The sequence below is a fragment of the Lichenostomus cassidix genome, chromosome 29 (genome assembly GCF_008360975.1).
Source record: "Lichenostomus cassidix isolate B80296 chromosome 29, HeHo_3.0, whole genome shotgun sequence".
NCBI classification, from domain to species: Eukaryota; Metazoa; Chordata; class Aves; order Passeriformes; family Meliphagidae; genus Lichenostomus; species Lichenostomus cassidix.
In genome coordinates, this window is record NC_139509.1 from 994542 (window position 1) to 1011318 (window position 16777).

The 16777-nt window shown below is 61.1% G+C and overlaps 1 protein-coding gene across 1 annotated transcript; it reads left to right on the forward strand.

The window, feature by feature from the left end:
* Nucleotides 1-1852: 1852 nt before the first annotated feature.
* Nucleotides 1853-12300, forward strand: COPZ1 (coat protein complex I subunit zeta 1). The gene is made up of 9 exons (XM_085041324.1): nucleotides 1853-1978; nucleotides 5550-5618; nucleotides 6794-6875; nucleotides 7497-7588; nucleotides 8579-8634; nucleotides 9404-9481; nucleotides 10488-10539; nucleotides 11147-11185; nucleotides 12178-12300. The coding sequence occupies exons 1-9, from the start codon at nucleotides 1961-1963 to the stop codon at nucleotides 12223-12225; spliced, it is 534 nt and encodes a 177-aa protein (XP_084897450.1). The 5' UTR covers nucleotides 1853-1960; the 3' UTR covers nucleotides 12226-12300.
* Nucleotides 12301-16777: the final 4477 nt, after the last annotated feature.

The window sequence follows — 16777 nt, forward strand, 5'->3', positions numbered from 1 at the left end:
CAGGGACACTGTGGGGACACGATAGGGACATCATGGGGACACCATGGGGACACGGACAGGGACATCGTGGGGACACTCTGGGGACATGATAGGGACATCATGGAGACACTGTGGGGACAGGATGGGGACAGGGACACTGGGGGCATGATGGGGACACTGTGAGGACACCATGGGGACAGGGACATCATAGAGACACTGGGGACATGATGGTGACATGATGGGGACAGGGACACTGGGGACACCGTGGGGACAGGGACTGAAGGGATGACACAGCCATGAAGGGGACAGGGCTGGGGACACGATGGGGACACCATGGGGACACGATGGGGACACAATGGGGACAGGGCTGGGGACACAATGGGGACAAGGATGGGGACAAGGATGGGGACAGCGATGGGACGAGGACAGAGCAGCCCCGGCAGGGACAGGGCTGGGGACAGAAGGGGACAGAAGGTGACACCGATCTGGGGACACAGAGTGACCCACGTGTGGCCCGCAGGGGACAAGGGGACAAGGCCAGCGCCAGGAGGTGACAGGGAGGACAGGAATGTCCTGCCCGAGGGTGTCACCATGTGTCACCAATGTGTCACCGCAGGGAGGTGACACCTCTCCTCGCCCTGCGGGGACAGGAGGAGCGGCAGGTGACAGGGATGTGTCACCTGGGGGTGACAGAGGGTGACAGAGACTGACAGAGGGTGACAGAGGGTGACAGAGGTGCCTCGGGAGCAGATTTACTGTGGAGTGACACGGCTGGCGGTGACAGCAGTGTCCCCAGGGGGCTCTGGGTGTCCCCAGGATGTCACAGGATGTCCCTAGGATGTCACAGGATGTCCCTAGGATGTCCCCAGGATGTCCCCAGGGGGCTCTGGGTGTCCCCAGGATGTCACAGGATGTCCCCAGGATGTCACAGGGTGTCCCTAGGATGTCCCCAGGGTGTCCCCAGAGTGTCACAGGGTGGCTCTGGGTGTCCCCAGGATGTCCCCCGGGTGTCACAGGATGTCCTCAGGGTGTCACAGGATGTCACAGGATGTCCCCAGGGTGTCACAGGGTGGCTCTGGGTGTCCCCAGGATGTCCCAGGATGTCCCTAGGATGTCCCCAGGGTGTCATGGGAGGCTCTGGGTGTCCCCAGGGTGTCACAGGTGTCACAGGATGTCCCCAGGGTGTCCCAGGATGTCCCTAGGATGTCCCCAGGGTGTCCCCAGGAGGCTCTGGATGTCCCCAGGGTGTCACAGGGTGTCACAGGGTGTCACAGGGTGTCCCCAGGGTGTCACAGGATGTCCCTAGGATGTCCCCAGGGTGTCCCCAGGAGGCTCTGGATGTCCCCAGGGTGTCCCCAGGGTGTCCCCAGGATGTCCCCAGGGTGTCACAGGTGTCACAGGATGTCCCCAGGGTGTCACAGGATGTCCCCAGGGTGTCACAGGATGTCCCCAGGATGTCCCCAGAGTGTCACAGGGTGTCCCCGAGGTCACCCCCTCCCCTCCTCTCCATCCCGAAGCTCTCAGGGTCACGTGACTCCCAGCTCTGTCCCCAACTGTCCCCAACCCCTGCAGGTGACATCCAAAGGTCACCCGAGACCACGCCCACAGAGGGGCGTGGCCAAGAGGAGTGACCAATCACAGCAAGGCGCCGGTTCCGGTCACGTGCTCCCCGAGACAGCCAATCGCAGCCCGGGCCAGGCTGAGGGGTGACGTCAGCGCTTCCCCGGTCACCATGGCAACTGCGCCGCCCTTCCGCTTCCGGCGGGTGATTGACAGGTGGATCCTCCAATCAGCGGCCGCCTGGGAAAGGGCGGGAAAGTCCGGCCCGCCCCCCGAGCGGGAGCGCGCAGCGATTGGTGGAGCTGGAACAGCGTTGGGCCAATCAGACGGGCGGGGCGGGGCCAAGGGGGGTGATTGGCAGGTGAGCAGCCAATCAGCAGCGAGAGCTCTTCCGGCTCCACGTCGGCAGCGCTGAGGGAAAATGGAGGCTTTGGTGCTGGTAGGGGAGAGTGGGGGGACTGGGAGAGACTGGGAGAGACTGGGGAACTGAACTGGGAGAGACTGGGAGAGACTGGGAGAGACTGGAGAGACTGGGAGAGACTGGGAGAGACTGGGAGAGACTGGGAGAGAGACTGGGAGAGACTGGGAGAGAGACTGGGAGAGACTGGGAGAGACTGGGGGAGACTGGGAGAGACTGGGAGAGAGACTGGGAGAGACTGGGAGAGACTGGGGGAGACTGGGAGAGACTGGGAGAGACTGGGGAACTGAACTGGGAGAGACTGGGAGAGACTGGGAGAGACTGGGAGAGCTGAACTGGGGGGACTGGGAGAGACTGGGAGAGAGAGATGGACTGGGAGAGACTGGGAGAGACTGGGAGGGACTGGGAGGACTGGGGGAGACTGGGAGAGACTGGGAGAGACTGGGAGAGTGGGAGAGACTGGGGGAGACTGGGAGAGCTGAACTGGGAGAGACTGGGAGAGAGTGGGAGAACTGAACTGGGAGAGACTGGGAGAGACTGGGAGAGCTGGGGGAACTGGGAGGGACTGGGACAGACTGGGGAACTGAACTGGGGAACTGTAGGGACTGGGAGAACTGGGGAGACTGAACTGGAGGAACTGGGAGAACTGGGAGAGCTGAACTGGGGAACTGAACTGGGAGAACTGGGGAGACTGAACTGGAGGAACTGGGAGAACTGGGAGAGCTGAACTGGGGAGACTGAACTGGGGGAACTGGGAAAGACTGGGGAACTGGGAGAACTGGGGGAAATGAACTGGGGGGACTGGGAGAGACTGGGAGAGCTGGGGGAAACTGGGAGAACTGGGAGAACTGGGAGAAACTGGGGAACTGTACTGGGAGGAACTGGAGGAACTGGGAAAGTGGGGGAACTGGGGAGACTGGGGGGACTGGGAGAGGGGAACTGGGGAACTGGGGAACTGGGAGAGCTGGGTAACTGGGTAACTGGGGTAGCAGAACTGGGAGAACTGGGAGAAGCTGGGGGAACTGGGAGAACTGAACTGGGGGAACTGGAGGAGCTGGAGAACTGAACTGGGAGAGACTGGGAGAGCGGAACTGGGGGGACTGGGGAGACTGGGAGAGACTGGGGGAACTGGGAAACTGGTGGTCTGGGGGAACTGGGAGAAACTGGGGGGAACTGGGGAACTGAACTGGGGAACTGAACTGGGGAGAACTGTGGAGAACTGGGAAAGACTGGGGGAACTGGGGAACTGGGGGAACTGGGAGAGCTGGGAGAGCTGAGCTGGGGGACTGGGAAACTGGGAGGCTGGGGAACTGGGGAACTGAACTGGGAAACTGGGAGAAATTGGGAACTGGGGGAATTGGGGATACTGGGAGAAACTGGGGAACTGAACTGGGGAACTGGGGGTCAGTTGGGGTCCGGGGCATTGGGGGTAACTGGGATAACTGGGAGGGCAGTGTGGGAGTAACTGGGGGAACTGGGGGGAACTGGGAGGGCAGTGAGGTCACTTGGGGGTCACTGGGGGTCACTGGGTGTCACTGGGGGTCACTGGGGGACACTTAGGTGTCACTGGAATGGTCACTAGGGGGTCACTGGGGTAACTGGGGGGAACTGGGAGGGTAACTGGGAGGGCAGTGAGGTCACTCAGGGGTCAGTTGGGGTCACTGGGTGTCACTGGGGGGTCACTGGGAGGTCAGTGAGGTCACTTGGGTGTCACTGGGGTCACTCGGGGGTCACTGGGGGTCACTGGGTGTCACTGGGGTCACTCAGGGGTCACTCAGGGGTCACTGGGTGTCACTGGGGGTCAGTTGGGGTCCCAGCTGGGGGTCAGTGGGGTGAATTGGGGTCACACTGGGGTCACACTGGGAGGTGGCAGAGGAGGGGACAGTGCCACACCTGGGGTCACACTGGGGGTCACTCAGGGGGTGGCCATTGGGCCAGCAGCACCTGGGGGTGTCCTGGGTGGCTCTTGGTGGCCCTAGGTGGCCCTGGGTGACCACTGGTGGCCGTTGGATCCCCAGGCCGAGGTTCTGTCCTACACTCTGGGGACAGTTGGTGACCATTGGTGGCCATGGGTGACACTTGGGGACAGTTGGGTCCCTGGGCCGAGGTTCTGTCCTACACTCTGGGGACAGTTGGGGACAGTTGGTGACATTGGTGACAGTTGGGGACAGTTGGTGACATTGGGGACAGTTGGGTCCCTGGGCCGAGGTTCTGTCCTACACTCTGGGGACAGTTGGTGACATTGGGGACAGTTGGGGACAGTTGGGTCCCTGGGCCGAGGTTCTGTCCTACACTCTGGGGACAGTTGGTGACATTGGGGACAGTTGGGGACAGTTGGGTCCCTGGGCCGAGGTTCTGTCCTACACTCTGGTGACATTGGGGACAGTTGGTGACACTTGGGGACAGCTGGGTCCCTGGGCTGAGGTTCTGTCCTACACTCTGGGGACAGTTGGTGACACTTGGGGACAGTTGGTGACACTTGGGGACAGCTGGGTCCCTGGGCCGAGGTTCTGTCCTACACTCTGGGGACAGTTGGTGGCACTTGGGGACAGTTGGGTCCCTGGGCCGAGGTTCTGTCCTACACTCTGGGGACAGTTGGTGACACTTGGGGACAGCTGGGTCCCTGGGCTGAGGTTCTGTCCTACACTCTGGTGACATTGGGGACACTTGGGGACAGTTGGTGACACCTGGTGACAGTTGGTGACATGGTGACACTTGGGGACAGTTGGGTCCCTGGGCCGAGGTTCTGTCCTACACTCCGGCTGTGGCTCTGGACAGTCAGTGCATCACAGAACTTGGTCCCAGCGGCTCTGAGTGACGGCGTGGGGACAGCTGGGGACAGGGATGGGGACATGGGGACATGGGGACAGGGATGGGGACATGGGGACATGGGGACAGCTGGGGACATGGGGACATGGGGTCAGGTATGGGGACAGGGGGACATGGGGACAAGGGGACATGGGGACAGTGACCATGGGGACAGTGATGGGGACAGGGATGGGGACGGGGGGACATGGGGACATGGGGACAGGGATGGGGACAGTGACCATGGGGACATGGGAACATGGGGACATGGGGACAGTCATGGGGACATGGGGACAGGGATGGGGACAGGGATGGGGACAGGGGGACATGCGGATACAGGGGACAGTGACAGGGATGGGGACATGGGGACAGTGACCCCACAGCCTCCCCTGATGTCCTCACGTTGGGTGACACAGAGTGTTCCTGTCCCTAGGGGGTGGCAGTGACAGTGTCCCCATGCAGGGGTGATGGCCGTGCTGGTGGCACTGTCCTGTCCCCAGGTGGTGACAGAGGTGACAGTGTCCCTGTCCCCAGGCTGTGACAGGGGTGGCACTGTCCCTGTCCCCATGCAGGGATGATGGCAGTGCCGGTGGCACTGTCCCTGTTCCCGGGCAGTGACAGAGGTGACACTGTCCCTGTCCCTAGGGTGGTGGCACTCTCCCTGTCCCCAGGGGGTGACACTGTCCCTGTCCCCAGGGGGTGACAGAGGTGACACTGTCCTGTCCCCAGGGGGTGGCACTCTCCCTGTCCCCAGGGGGTGACACTGTCCCTGTCCCTGTCCCCACAGGAGCCATCGCTGTACACAGTCAAGGCCATCATCATCCTGGACAACGACGGCGAGAGACTCTTTGCCAAGGTGGGGACAGCGAGGGGACAGGGAGGGGACAGTGAGGGGACACTGAGGGGACAGTGAGGGGACAGGGAGGGGACACTGAGGGGACACTGAGGGGACACTGCCCTGCAGGGGGACATGGCTTGGGGGGAGGGACAGAGGTTGGGGACAGCGTTGGTGGCCCGAGTGTCGAGGGGTGGCCAATGTCCCCAGTGTCCCAGTGCTGTGATGGCATGTGACCCAGGGTGTCCCTAAGTGTCCCCAATGTCCCCAGTGTCCCCAGTGTCGCAGTACTATGATGACATGTACCCCAGTGTCCCAGTGTGTCCCCCAGGTGTCCCCAATGTCCCCACAGTACTACGATGACACGTACCCCAGGTGTCCCCGACATGTCCCTAAGTGTCCCCAATGTCCCTAATGTCACAGTACTATGATGACACGTACCCCAGGATGTCCCAGGTGTCCCCACATGTGCCCAAATGTCCCCAAATGTCCCCAATGTCCCCACAGTACTACGATGGCACATACCCCAGGTGTCCCCCACATGTTCCTAGGTGTCCCTAAGTGTCCCCAATGTCCCCACTGTCACAGTACTACGATGACACGTACCCCAGGGTGTCCCCAATGTCCCCCAGGTGTCCCCAATGTCCCCACTGTCCCCGCAGTACTATGATGACACGTACCCCAGGGTGTCCCCAATGTCCCCAATGTCCCCAATGTCCCCACTGTCCCCACTGTCACAGTACTACGATGACACGTACCCCAGGTGTCCCCCAGGTGTCCCTAGGTGTCCCCCACATGTCCCCAAATGTCCCCGCAGTACTACGATGACACATACCCCAGGGTGTCCCAGGTGTCCCTAGGTGTCCCTAAGTGTCCCCAATGTCCCCAAATGTCCCCACAGTACTACGACACGTACTCCAGCATGTCCCAGGGTGTCCCAGGTGTCCCCAATGTCCCTAAGTGTCCCCAATGTCCCCACTGTCCCCACTGTCACAGTACTACAATGACTCGTACCCCAGGTGTCCCTAGGTGTCCCCCAAATGTCCCCAAATGTCCCCACTGTCCCCGCAGTACTACAATGACACGTACCCCAGGGTGTCCCCAATGTCCCCACTGTCCCCACAGTACTACGATGACACGTACCCCAGGTGTCCCCCAGGTGTCCCCAAATGTCCCCACTGTCCCCACTGTCACAGTACTACGATGACACGTACCCCAGTGTGAAGGAGCAGCGCGCCTTCGAGAAGAACATCTTCAGCAAAACACATCGCAGTGACAGTGAGTGACACGGGGACACGGGGACAGGGGGTGGGGCACGGGGGTGTCACTGTCCCGTCACTGTCACTGACCCTGTCCCTGTCCCATCCCTGTCCCTGTCACTGTCTCTGTGCCTGTCACCATCTCTGTCCCTGTCCCCCACTGTCCCTGTCCCTGTCCCATCCCTGTCCCCACTGTCCCCATCCCTGTCCCTGTCCCTGTCCCATCCCTGTCCCCATCCCTGTCCCTGTCCCTGTCCCCACTGTCCCCATCCCTTTCCCATCCCTGTCCCCACTGTCCTCATCCCTGTCCCCACTGTCCCCGTCCCCGTCCCCGTCCCTGTCCCTGTCCCTGTCCCCATCGCTGTCCCCCTTGTCCCTGTCGCTGTCCCATCCCTGTCCCCACTGTCCCTGTCCCCCCTGTCCTATCACTGTCCCTGTCCCCATCCCTGTCCCCACTGTCCCTGTCCCTGTCCCCACTGTCCCTGTCCCCATCCCTGTCCCCACTGTCCCTGTCCCCCCTGTCCCATCCCTGTCCCTGTCCCGTCGCTGTCCCTGTCCCATCCCTGTCCCTGTCCCTGTCCCCATCCCTGTCCCCACTGTCCCTGTCCCATCCCTGTCCCTGTCCCATGGCTGTCCCCAGGTGAGATCGCTCTGCTGGAAGGTCTCACTGTGGTGTACAAGAGCAGCATCGACCTGTACTGCTATGTCATCGGCAGTGCGCACCAGAACGAGGTGACACGGGACAGGGGGACACTGCGGGGACATGGGGACACTGCGGGGACATGGGGACACTGCGGGGATGTGGGGGACACTGGGGACATGGGGACACTGCGGGGATGTGGGGATGTGGAGATACTGCGGGGACATGGGGACACTGGGGACATGGGGACACTGCAGGGAGAGCAAGGACATGGGGACATTGGGGGGGATGTGGGGACACTGGGGACATGGGGACACTGGGGACATGGGGACACTAGGGCAACTGCAGGGATGGGGGGATGTGGGGGTCATGGGGACACTGGGGACACTGTGAGGACACCGAGGACATGGGGACACTGGGGACACTGAGGGACACTGGGGACATGGGGACACTGAGGGACACTGGGGGACACTGGGGACGCTGCGGGGACACCGAGGACATGGGGACAGTGGGGACATGGGGATGTGGGGGACATGGGGAGATGGGAGGGACATGGGGACACTGGGGACATGGGGACATGGGAACAGGGGACATGGGGACACTGGGGATGTGTGGGACACTGGGGACACTGCAGGACATGGGGACACTGGGGACACTGCAGGGACACTGCGGGGACACTGGGGATGTGGGGGACATGGGAGGATGGGAGGGACGTGGGGATATGGGGGACATGGGGACACTGTGGGGACACTGGGGACATGGGGACAATGGCAACATTGGGGACACTGAGGACATGGGGACACTGCGGGGACACTGGGGACATGGGACAGGGGGACACTGCGGAAAGGGGACATGGGAAAAGGGGACATGGGGACACTGGGGTCACACAGCCACCTGGGGACACCGCGGGGCACAGGGACATCGAGGGCTGGCAGTTGGGGACACAGGGAGGACACCTGGGGCTGGCGGGGGACAGAGGAAGGTGGCAGAGCAGGGGGACACTGTGGTGGCAGGGGGGACACTGCAGTGACCCGTGTGACCCTGTGTGACCCCAATGTCCCCAATGTCCCCAATGTCCCCAGCTGATGCTCACAGCTGTGCTCAACTGCCTGTTCGACTCGCTGAGCCAAATGCTGAGGTATGGAGGGAGGGGACAGCTGGGGACAGCTGGGGACACCTGGGGACAGCTGGGGACACACCTGGGGACACCTGGGGACACTTGGGGACACCTAGGGACACCTGGGAACACACCTGGGGACACACCTGGGGACACCTAGATGTCCTGAGAGTCACCTGGGGACAGCTGGGGACACACCTGGGGGAGACCTGGGGACACCTGGGGACAGCTGGGAGGGGAGAATCTCTTGTTTGGGGATGTCCCCATGTCCCGGGGATGTCCCCAGGGTGTCCCAGTGCTGTCCCCAGGGTGTCCCCAGGGTGTCCCTGGATGTCCCCATGTCCTGGGGATGTCCTTCACGATGTCCCCATGTCCCTGGAATGTCCCCAGGGTGTCCCAGCCCTGTCCCCAGGCTGTCCCAGCGCTGTCCCCAGGGTGTCCCTGGATGTCCCCATGTCCCAGTGCTGTCCCCAGGGTGTCCCCAGGGTGTCCCCAAGGTGTCCCAGCGCTGTCCCCAAGGTGTCCCAGCACTGTCCCCAGGGTGTCCCTGGATGTCCCCAAGGTGTCCCAGCACTGTCCCCGTGTCCTGGGGATGTCCTTCATGATGTCCCCAAGGTGTCCCAGCCCTGTCCCCATGTCCCTGGGATGTCCCCAGGGTGTCCCTGGGTGTCCCCATGTCCCAGCCCTGTCCCCAGGCTGTCCCAGCGCTGTCCCCAAGGTGTCCCATTGCTGTCCCCATGTCCCTGGGTGTCCCCAAGGTGTCCCATTGCTGTCCCCATGGTGTCCCCAGGAAGAACGTGGAGCGCCGAGCTCTGCTGGACAACATGGAGGGATTGTTCCTGGCTGTGGATGAGATCGTGGATGGAGGGTGACTGTCACTGTCATTGTCACTGTCATTGTCATTGTCATTGTCGCTGTCACTGTCACTGTCACTGTCACTGTCATTGTCACTGTCACTGTCATTGTCACTGTCATTGTCACTGTCACTGTCATTGTCACTGTCATTGTCACTGTCACTGTCATTGTCACTGTCACTGTCATTGTCACTGTCATTGTCACTGTCACTGTCATTGTCACTGTCATTGTCACTGTGACTGTCGCTGTCACTGTTACTGTTACTGTCATTGTCATTGGCTGTGACTGCCATTGTCACTGTCATTGTCATTGTCACTGTCACTGTCATTGCCCCTGTCACTGTCCTTGTCACTGTCACTGTCACTGTTACTTTCACTGTCCCTGTCAGTGTCACTGTCAGTATCACTGTCATTGTCACCTTCCATGTCCTTGTCCTGTCCCTGTCCCTGTCCCTGTCCCTGTCACTGTCACCGTAACTGTCACTGTCCCTGTCCCTGTCAACTGTCACCGTCACTGTCACCATCACTGTCACCCTCCCTGTCACTGTCTGTCACCCCCCTCAGCATCCAGGTCCCTTGCGGGTGTTTGTCACTGTCCCTGGTGTGTTTGTCACCTCCCTCAGTACCTGGGGGTCACTATCTCTGTCTCTGTCACCGTCCTGTCCCTGTCCCTGTCCCTGTCACTGTCTCTATCTCTGTCCCTGTCCCTGTCCCCATCCCCATCCCTGTCACTGTCACTGTCCCTATCTCTGTCCCTGTCACCGTCCCTATCCCTGTCCTTGTCACTGTCATTGTCACTGTCCCCTGTCCCATCCCCATCCCTGTCCCATCCCTGTCCCCATCCTGTCCCCATCTGTCACTGTCCCTGTCCCATCCCTGTCCCCATCCTGTCCCCATCTGTCACTGTCCCTGTCCCATCCCTGTCCGTGTCACTGTCACTGTCCCTGTCCCTTTCCTTGTCCCATCCTGTCCCTGTCCCCATCCTGTCCCCACCTGTCCCTCAGTCTGTCTGTCCCGCAGGGTGATCCTGGAGAGTGACCCTCAGCAGGTTGTGCATCGTGTGGCTGTCAGGGTAAGGGGGGTTGGGGATTTTGGGGTTTTTTGGGGGATTTTGGGGTTTTGGGATTTTGGGATTCTTGGGGTTTTTTTCAGGGATTTTGGGGGTTTTGGGGGTTGGGGTTTTTTTGGTGGGATTTTTTGTGTTATTTTTGGGGGTTTTTGGGGTTTTTTGGGTTTTTTTGGGGGGTTTTGGGGTTTTTGGGGTTTTTGCAGGGATTTTGGGGTTTTTGGGGGAGTTTGGGTTTGGGTTTTGGGGCATTTTGGGGTTTTGGGGGTTGGGGTTTTGGGGGGATTTTGGGTTTATTTGGGATTTTGGAGTTTGTTAGGGTTTTCTTGGGGGGAATTTTGGGGTTTTTTTGGGTTTTCCTGGGGGGGATTTTGGGTTTTTTAGGGGTGTTTGGGGTTTGTTTGGGTTTTTTGGGGGGATTTTGGGGATTCTGGGGGTTTTTTGGGGGTTTCTTGGGGGATATTTTGGGGGTTTTTGGGGGATTTTTGGGATTTCTTGAGGGAGTTTTGGGTTTTTTTTTTGTTTTTTGGGGGATCTCGGCGCTGTGAGCAGCTGCCGGGGGGCTGTGACTGTCCCCCTGCCATTGTCACCCATTGTCCCCTCATTGTCACAGGGCGAGGATGTGCCACTGACCGAGCAGACCGTGTCACAGGTGGGACCCCCAAAAACCCCCAAAAAACCCCCCAAAACCCCCAAAAACACCCCTGAGTACCCCAAACCCCACCCTGGGACCCCCAAAAACCCCCTGGGATCCCAAAACCCACCCTGGGACCCCAAAAACCTCCCCAGGACCCCCAAAAAACCCCCCAAAAAACGCCCAGGACCCCCAAACCCCCCCTGGCACCCCAAAAACCTCCCCAGGACCCCAAAAAATCCCCAAAACCTCCTGGAACCCCAAAACCCACCTGGGACCCCAAAACCTCCTCGTACCCCAAAACCCCTCCTGAGCCCCCAAAACCCCAAAAAAACCCTGGAACCTCTGAAACCTCCTGGGACCCCCAAAACCCACCCTGGGACCCCAAAAATCCCCCCTGGGGACTCCCCTGGGACACCCCCAGTCCCCACCTGGCTGTCCCCAAATGTCCCCTCAGTGTCCCCTGGGTGCTCCTGTGCCACCCCCTGTCCCACTGCAGACCAACTGCCACCCTGAGCCCCCCCAGAGCCTGCCGGGGTGTCCCTGTGTCCCCCCAAGTGTCCCCTCCTGTCCTAGGGGTGTCCCTGTGTCCCCCTAGGGTGTCCCCTCTTATCCCAGGTGTGTCCCTGTCCCCCCCAGGGTGTCCCCTCCTGTCCCAGCTGTCCCCCCCCAAGTGTCCCCTGTTGTCCCTGTGTCCCCTCCTGTCCCAGGGATGTCCCTGTGTCCGCCCCAGCTGTCCCCTCCTGTCCCTGTGTCCCTCCAAATGTCCCCTGCTGTCCCAGGTGTGTCCCTGTGTCCGTCCAAGTGTCCCCTCTTGTCCCTGTGTCCCCCCCAGGGTGTCCCCTCCTGTCCCTTCCTGTCCCCTCCTGCCCCCACTGTCCCCTCCTGTCCCAGCTGTGCCCTCCTGTCCCCTCCTGTCCCAGCTGTCCCCTCCTGTCCCTCCTGTCCCTCCTGTCCCCTCCTGTCCCCTCCTGTCCCCGCTGTCCCCTCACCCCTCCCTCTCCCCGCAGGTTCTTCAGTCGGCGAAAGAACAAATCAAGTGGTCATTGCTGCGTTAGGGGACAGTGGGGACAGTGGGGACACCCTGAGAGCCCCCAGGGACCCCCTGGGACCCCTTGCGACCCCCCAGGACCCCCAGGACCCTCCTGGGACCCTCAGGGACCCCCAAAAACCCTCCTGGGACCCTCTGGGACCCTCCTGAGACCCCCAGGACCCTCCTGGGATCTTTCTGCGACTCCCAGGACCCTCTTGAGACCCCCTGGGAACCCCCTGGGACCTTCCAGGACCTTCCTGGGACCCTCCAGAGACCCTCCTGGGACCCCCAGGGAACCCCTGGACCCTTCTGGGACCCTCTGGGACCTTTCTGGGACCCTCCTAGGACCCCCAGGACCCCCTGGGATCTTTCTGCGACCCCCAGGACCCTCTTGAGACCCTCCTGGGACCCCCTGGGAACCCCCAGGACCCCCCACGACCCCCTGGGACCCCCTGGGACCTTCCAGGACCTTCCTGGGACCCCCAGGAACCCCAAAAACCCTCCTGGGACCCTCTGGAACCCCCAGGACCCCCAGAACCCTCCTGGGACCCCCAGGACCCCCAAAAACCCCCCAGGACCCCCAGGACCCCCCAAGACCCCCAACATGCCAGTGTCCCCCAGCCCTGTGTGCTGCGTCGTCTGTGCCTGCGCCACCCGGGATGGGGTTTGGGGGGATTTTGGGGGGTTCTGGGGGGGTTTTGGGGGGTCTGAGGGGGGGTTGAGGGGTTTTGGGGTTTTTTTTGGGGGGCGATTTTGTGGTTTTGGGGGGATTTTGGGGTTTGGGGTTTTTTTGGGGGGTTTGGGGGATTTTGGGGTTTGTTGGGTTTTTTTGGGGTTTTTTTTGGGGGGTTGGGTTTTTTTGGGTTTTTCTTGGGGTTTTTGGGGTCTGGGGTCCTCCCTGAACCACGAGGTGTCCCCAGGAGTGTCCCCAACCCACCTGGGGGGGTCAGGGGGGACAGGGGGGGGACAAGGGACACCGAGGGGGGGTATGGACCTGCTTGGGACCCCCTGGAGGATCCCCAAATCATCTGAGAACCCCCAGACCCCCCCAGGACCCCCCAAAACCCCTTTGGGACCCCCCAGGACCCTCCAAAACCCCCCTGAGGACCCCTCAAATCTCCTTGGGGACCCCCCAGGACCCCTAAAAACCCCCTTTAGGACCCCCAAACCCCCCCAGGATCCCCAAAACCCCCTTTGGGACCCCCCAAAAGCCCCTGAGGACCCCCAAACCCTCTTTGGGACCCCCAGGACCCCCTGAGGACCCCAGGACCCCCAAAACCCCTGAGGACCCCAAACCCCTTTGGGACCCCAAAACCCCCTTTGGGACCCTCCAGGACCCCCTTTGGGACCCCTCCAGGACCCCCCAAAACCTCGAGGACCCCCTGGAGTATCCCCAAAACCACCTGGGGACCCCCAAACCCCCTCAGGACCCTCCTGGGGGCACTTTAACCCCCCCAGGACCCCCCAAAACCCCTTTGGGACCCCCAAAATCCCCCTTTAGGACTCCCCAGGACCCCCCAAACCCCTTTGGGACCCCCAAACCCCCCACTGAAGACTCCCTAGGACCCCCCAAAGCCCCCCAAATACGACAACAGGATCTCAAACCTCATCATTTATTGGGGTGAAGCCTGGGGGGGTCACGGGGGGGTCACGGGGGGTCACGGGGGGGTCACGGGGGGAGGGGACAGCCAGGTGCTGGGGGGACACTGGGGGGACATTGGAGGACACTGGGGGGACACTGAGGGGACACGGCGACCCCCCCAAGCCCCTCCCCCCGCCCGCTATTGCTTTGCTGAAATCACAGTTTGGACCCCAAATTTGGGGTGGGGGAGGGGCAGGGCCGAGGTGGGGGAGGGGCTGGGGGGGCACAGTGATAGTGGGGGGTGGGGATTTGGGGGGTCACAGTGATGGGGGAGTTGGAAGTTTTTGGGGGTCACAGTGGTGGGGTGTGGGATTTTGGGGTTTGGGGGGAATGCAGGAATTTGGGGTTTTGGGGTCACAGTGATGGGTGTGAGATTTTGGGGTTTGGGATGGGGGTCACAGTGATGGGGGTGTGGAATTTTGGGGTTTTGGGGTCACAGTGATGGAGGGTGTGGGATTTTTGGGGGTGGTGCAGGATTTTGGGGGGTCACAGTGATGGGGTGTGGAATTTTGGGGGGTTTTGGGGGTCACAGTCATGGGGAAGTCTGGAATTTTGGGGTTTTGGGGTCCACAGTGATGGGGGATGCAGAATTTTGGGATGGGGATGCAGGATTTTGGGGTCACATTGATGGGGGAGGTGGAATTTTGGGGGTCACAGTGATGGGGGGTCCAGGATTTTGGGGATTTTGGGGTCACAGTGATGGGGAAGTCTGGAATTTTGGGGTTTTGAGATGGGGGGGTCACAGTGATGGGGGGATGCAGGATTTTTGGAATGGGATGAGGATTTTGGGATGGGGATGCAGGATTTTGGGATGGGGTCACAGTGATGGGGGTGTGGAATTTTGGGGTTTTTTGGGGGGTCACAGTCATGGGGAAGTCTGGAATTTTGGGGTTTTGGGATGGGGGTCACAGTGATGGGGGTGCAGGATTTTGGGATGGGGATGCAGAATTTTTGGGGTGGGGGTGCAGTGATGGGGGATCCGGGATTTTGGGGGTGTGTGGAATTTGGGATGGGGGGTCACAGTGCTGGGAGGGTCGGTGGGCCGTACCAAGGTGATGGGAGGGGTGCAGAATTTTGGGGTCAGTGCGGATTTTGGGGTTTTGGGGGGTCACAGTGCAGGACTTCGGGTCTGGGGGGTCACAGTGCTGGGGGTGCAGGATTTCGGGATGGGGGTCACAGTGCAGGATTTTGGGGTCGGGGGGTCACAGTGCAGGATTTTGGGGTTCGGGGGGGGCACAGTGCTCATCGGGCCGTACCATGTGTGTGTGTGAGGGGGGGGGAGGGGCTCTATTTACAGGGGGGGGGTTGCCCCGACCCCCCCCGCGTTATTGCAATGGGCTGGGCCCGGATGGGGGAGGGGAGGGGGGGAGGATTTTTGGACCCCGGGGGGCTGCGGGGCTCGCTGCCCTCAGTGCAAGAGCTCATGGCTTGGGGGTCCTGGGGGTCCCGGGGGGGTCCGGGGGGGTCCGGGGGGGTCACATCCCTCCAGCCATCACTGATTGCTAAGCAGATCCCTGAGGTGCCCGGGGGGTGGGGGGGGGATGGGGAGGTTTTTGGGGGGCTCTGGGGACCCCCCCGGACCCCCCCCCGCCCCGGGGGTCTCCCCGTCCCCGGGGGTTGTGCAGTGGGGCCGGGGGGGGGCGCGGGGGGGGCTCAGTGTTTTCCTGCTAAATCTCCCAAATTCCAGCTAAAAAAATAATCGCTGAGCCCGGAGGGGTTAAAGGGGGGGGGGCGTTGCTAGGAGACGGTTGCTAGGAGACGGTTGCCAGGAGACGGTTGCCAGGAGACGGTTGCTAGGAGACGGTTGCCACGTGCAGCTCTGGATGCAGCCGGTTGCCAAGGTACCGCGGCTGGAGGTGGTTGCTAGGCAACCGTTGTCAGGGGAGGAGCACGGTTGCCAGGGAAACCGGCGGTTGCCAGGCAGGATGCAGGTCCCGTTGCTAGGGAACCGTTGTCAGGGAGGGAGGAGATGCTGGGGGTGGCAGGGGGTGGTCCTGGGCTGGGTGGTCAGCGGAGTGACCACTGAGTGACCACTGAGTGACCATCGCTGAGTGACCACTGAGTGACCATCGCTGAGTGACCATCGCTGGGTGACCACTGAGTGACCACAGAGTGACCATTGCTGGGTGACCATCACTGAGTGACCATCACTGAGTGACCACTGAGTGACCATCACCGGATGATGATCACTGAGTGACCATCACTGGGTGGGCATTGCTGGGTGGTCAGCTGAGTGACTGCTGGGTGACCCTCACTGAGTGACCATCGCTGAGTGACCATCACTGAGTGACCATCATCCAGTGACCATCACCGGGTGACCATCACTGGGTGGTCAGCTGAGTGACCATCGCTGAGTGACCATCGCTGACCATCACCAGGTGACCATCACCAAGTGACCATCACTGAATATCACTGACCATCACCGAGTGACCATCACCGAGTGACCATCACTGACTGTCACTGATCATCACCGAGTGACCATCACTGACCATCACCGAGTGACCATCACTAAGTGACCATCACCGAGAGACCATCACTGAGTGACCATCACTGACCATCCCTGAGCGACCATCCCTGAGTGACCATCACTGGGTGACCATCACTGACCATCACCCAGTGACCATCACTGAGTGACCATCACTGACCATCCCTGAGTGACCATCACTGAGTGACCATCACTGACCATCACTGACCATCACCCAGTGACCATCACTGACCATCACTGGTCAGTTGTCCATTAACAGTCTCCAGGCGCTGATTGTTCTCCAGTCCTTCCAGGGCAATTCCAGGATTCCTTCTGGGGGTCACTCCAGGGGTGTCCAGAGGTGTCCAGAGGGTCACTCTGGGGGTGTCCAGGGGGTCACACCAGGGTTTTATCCCAGGGATTGTTCCAGGATTTTTCCCAGGGGATCATTCCAGGTGTTTTTCCAGGTGT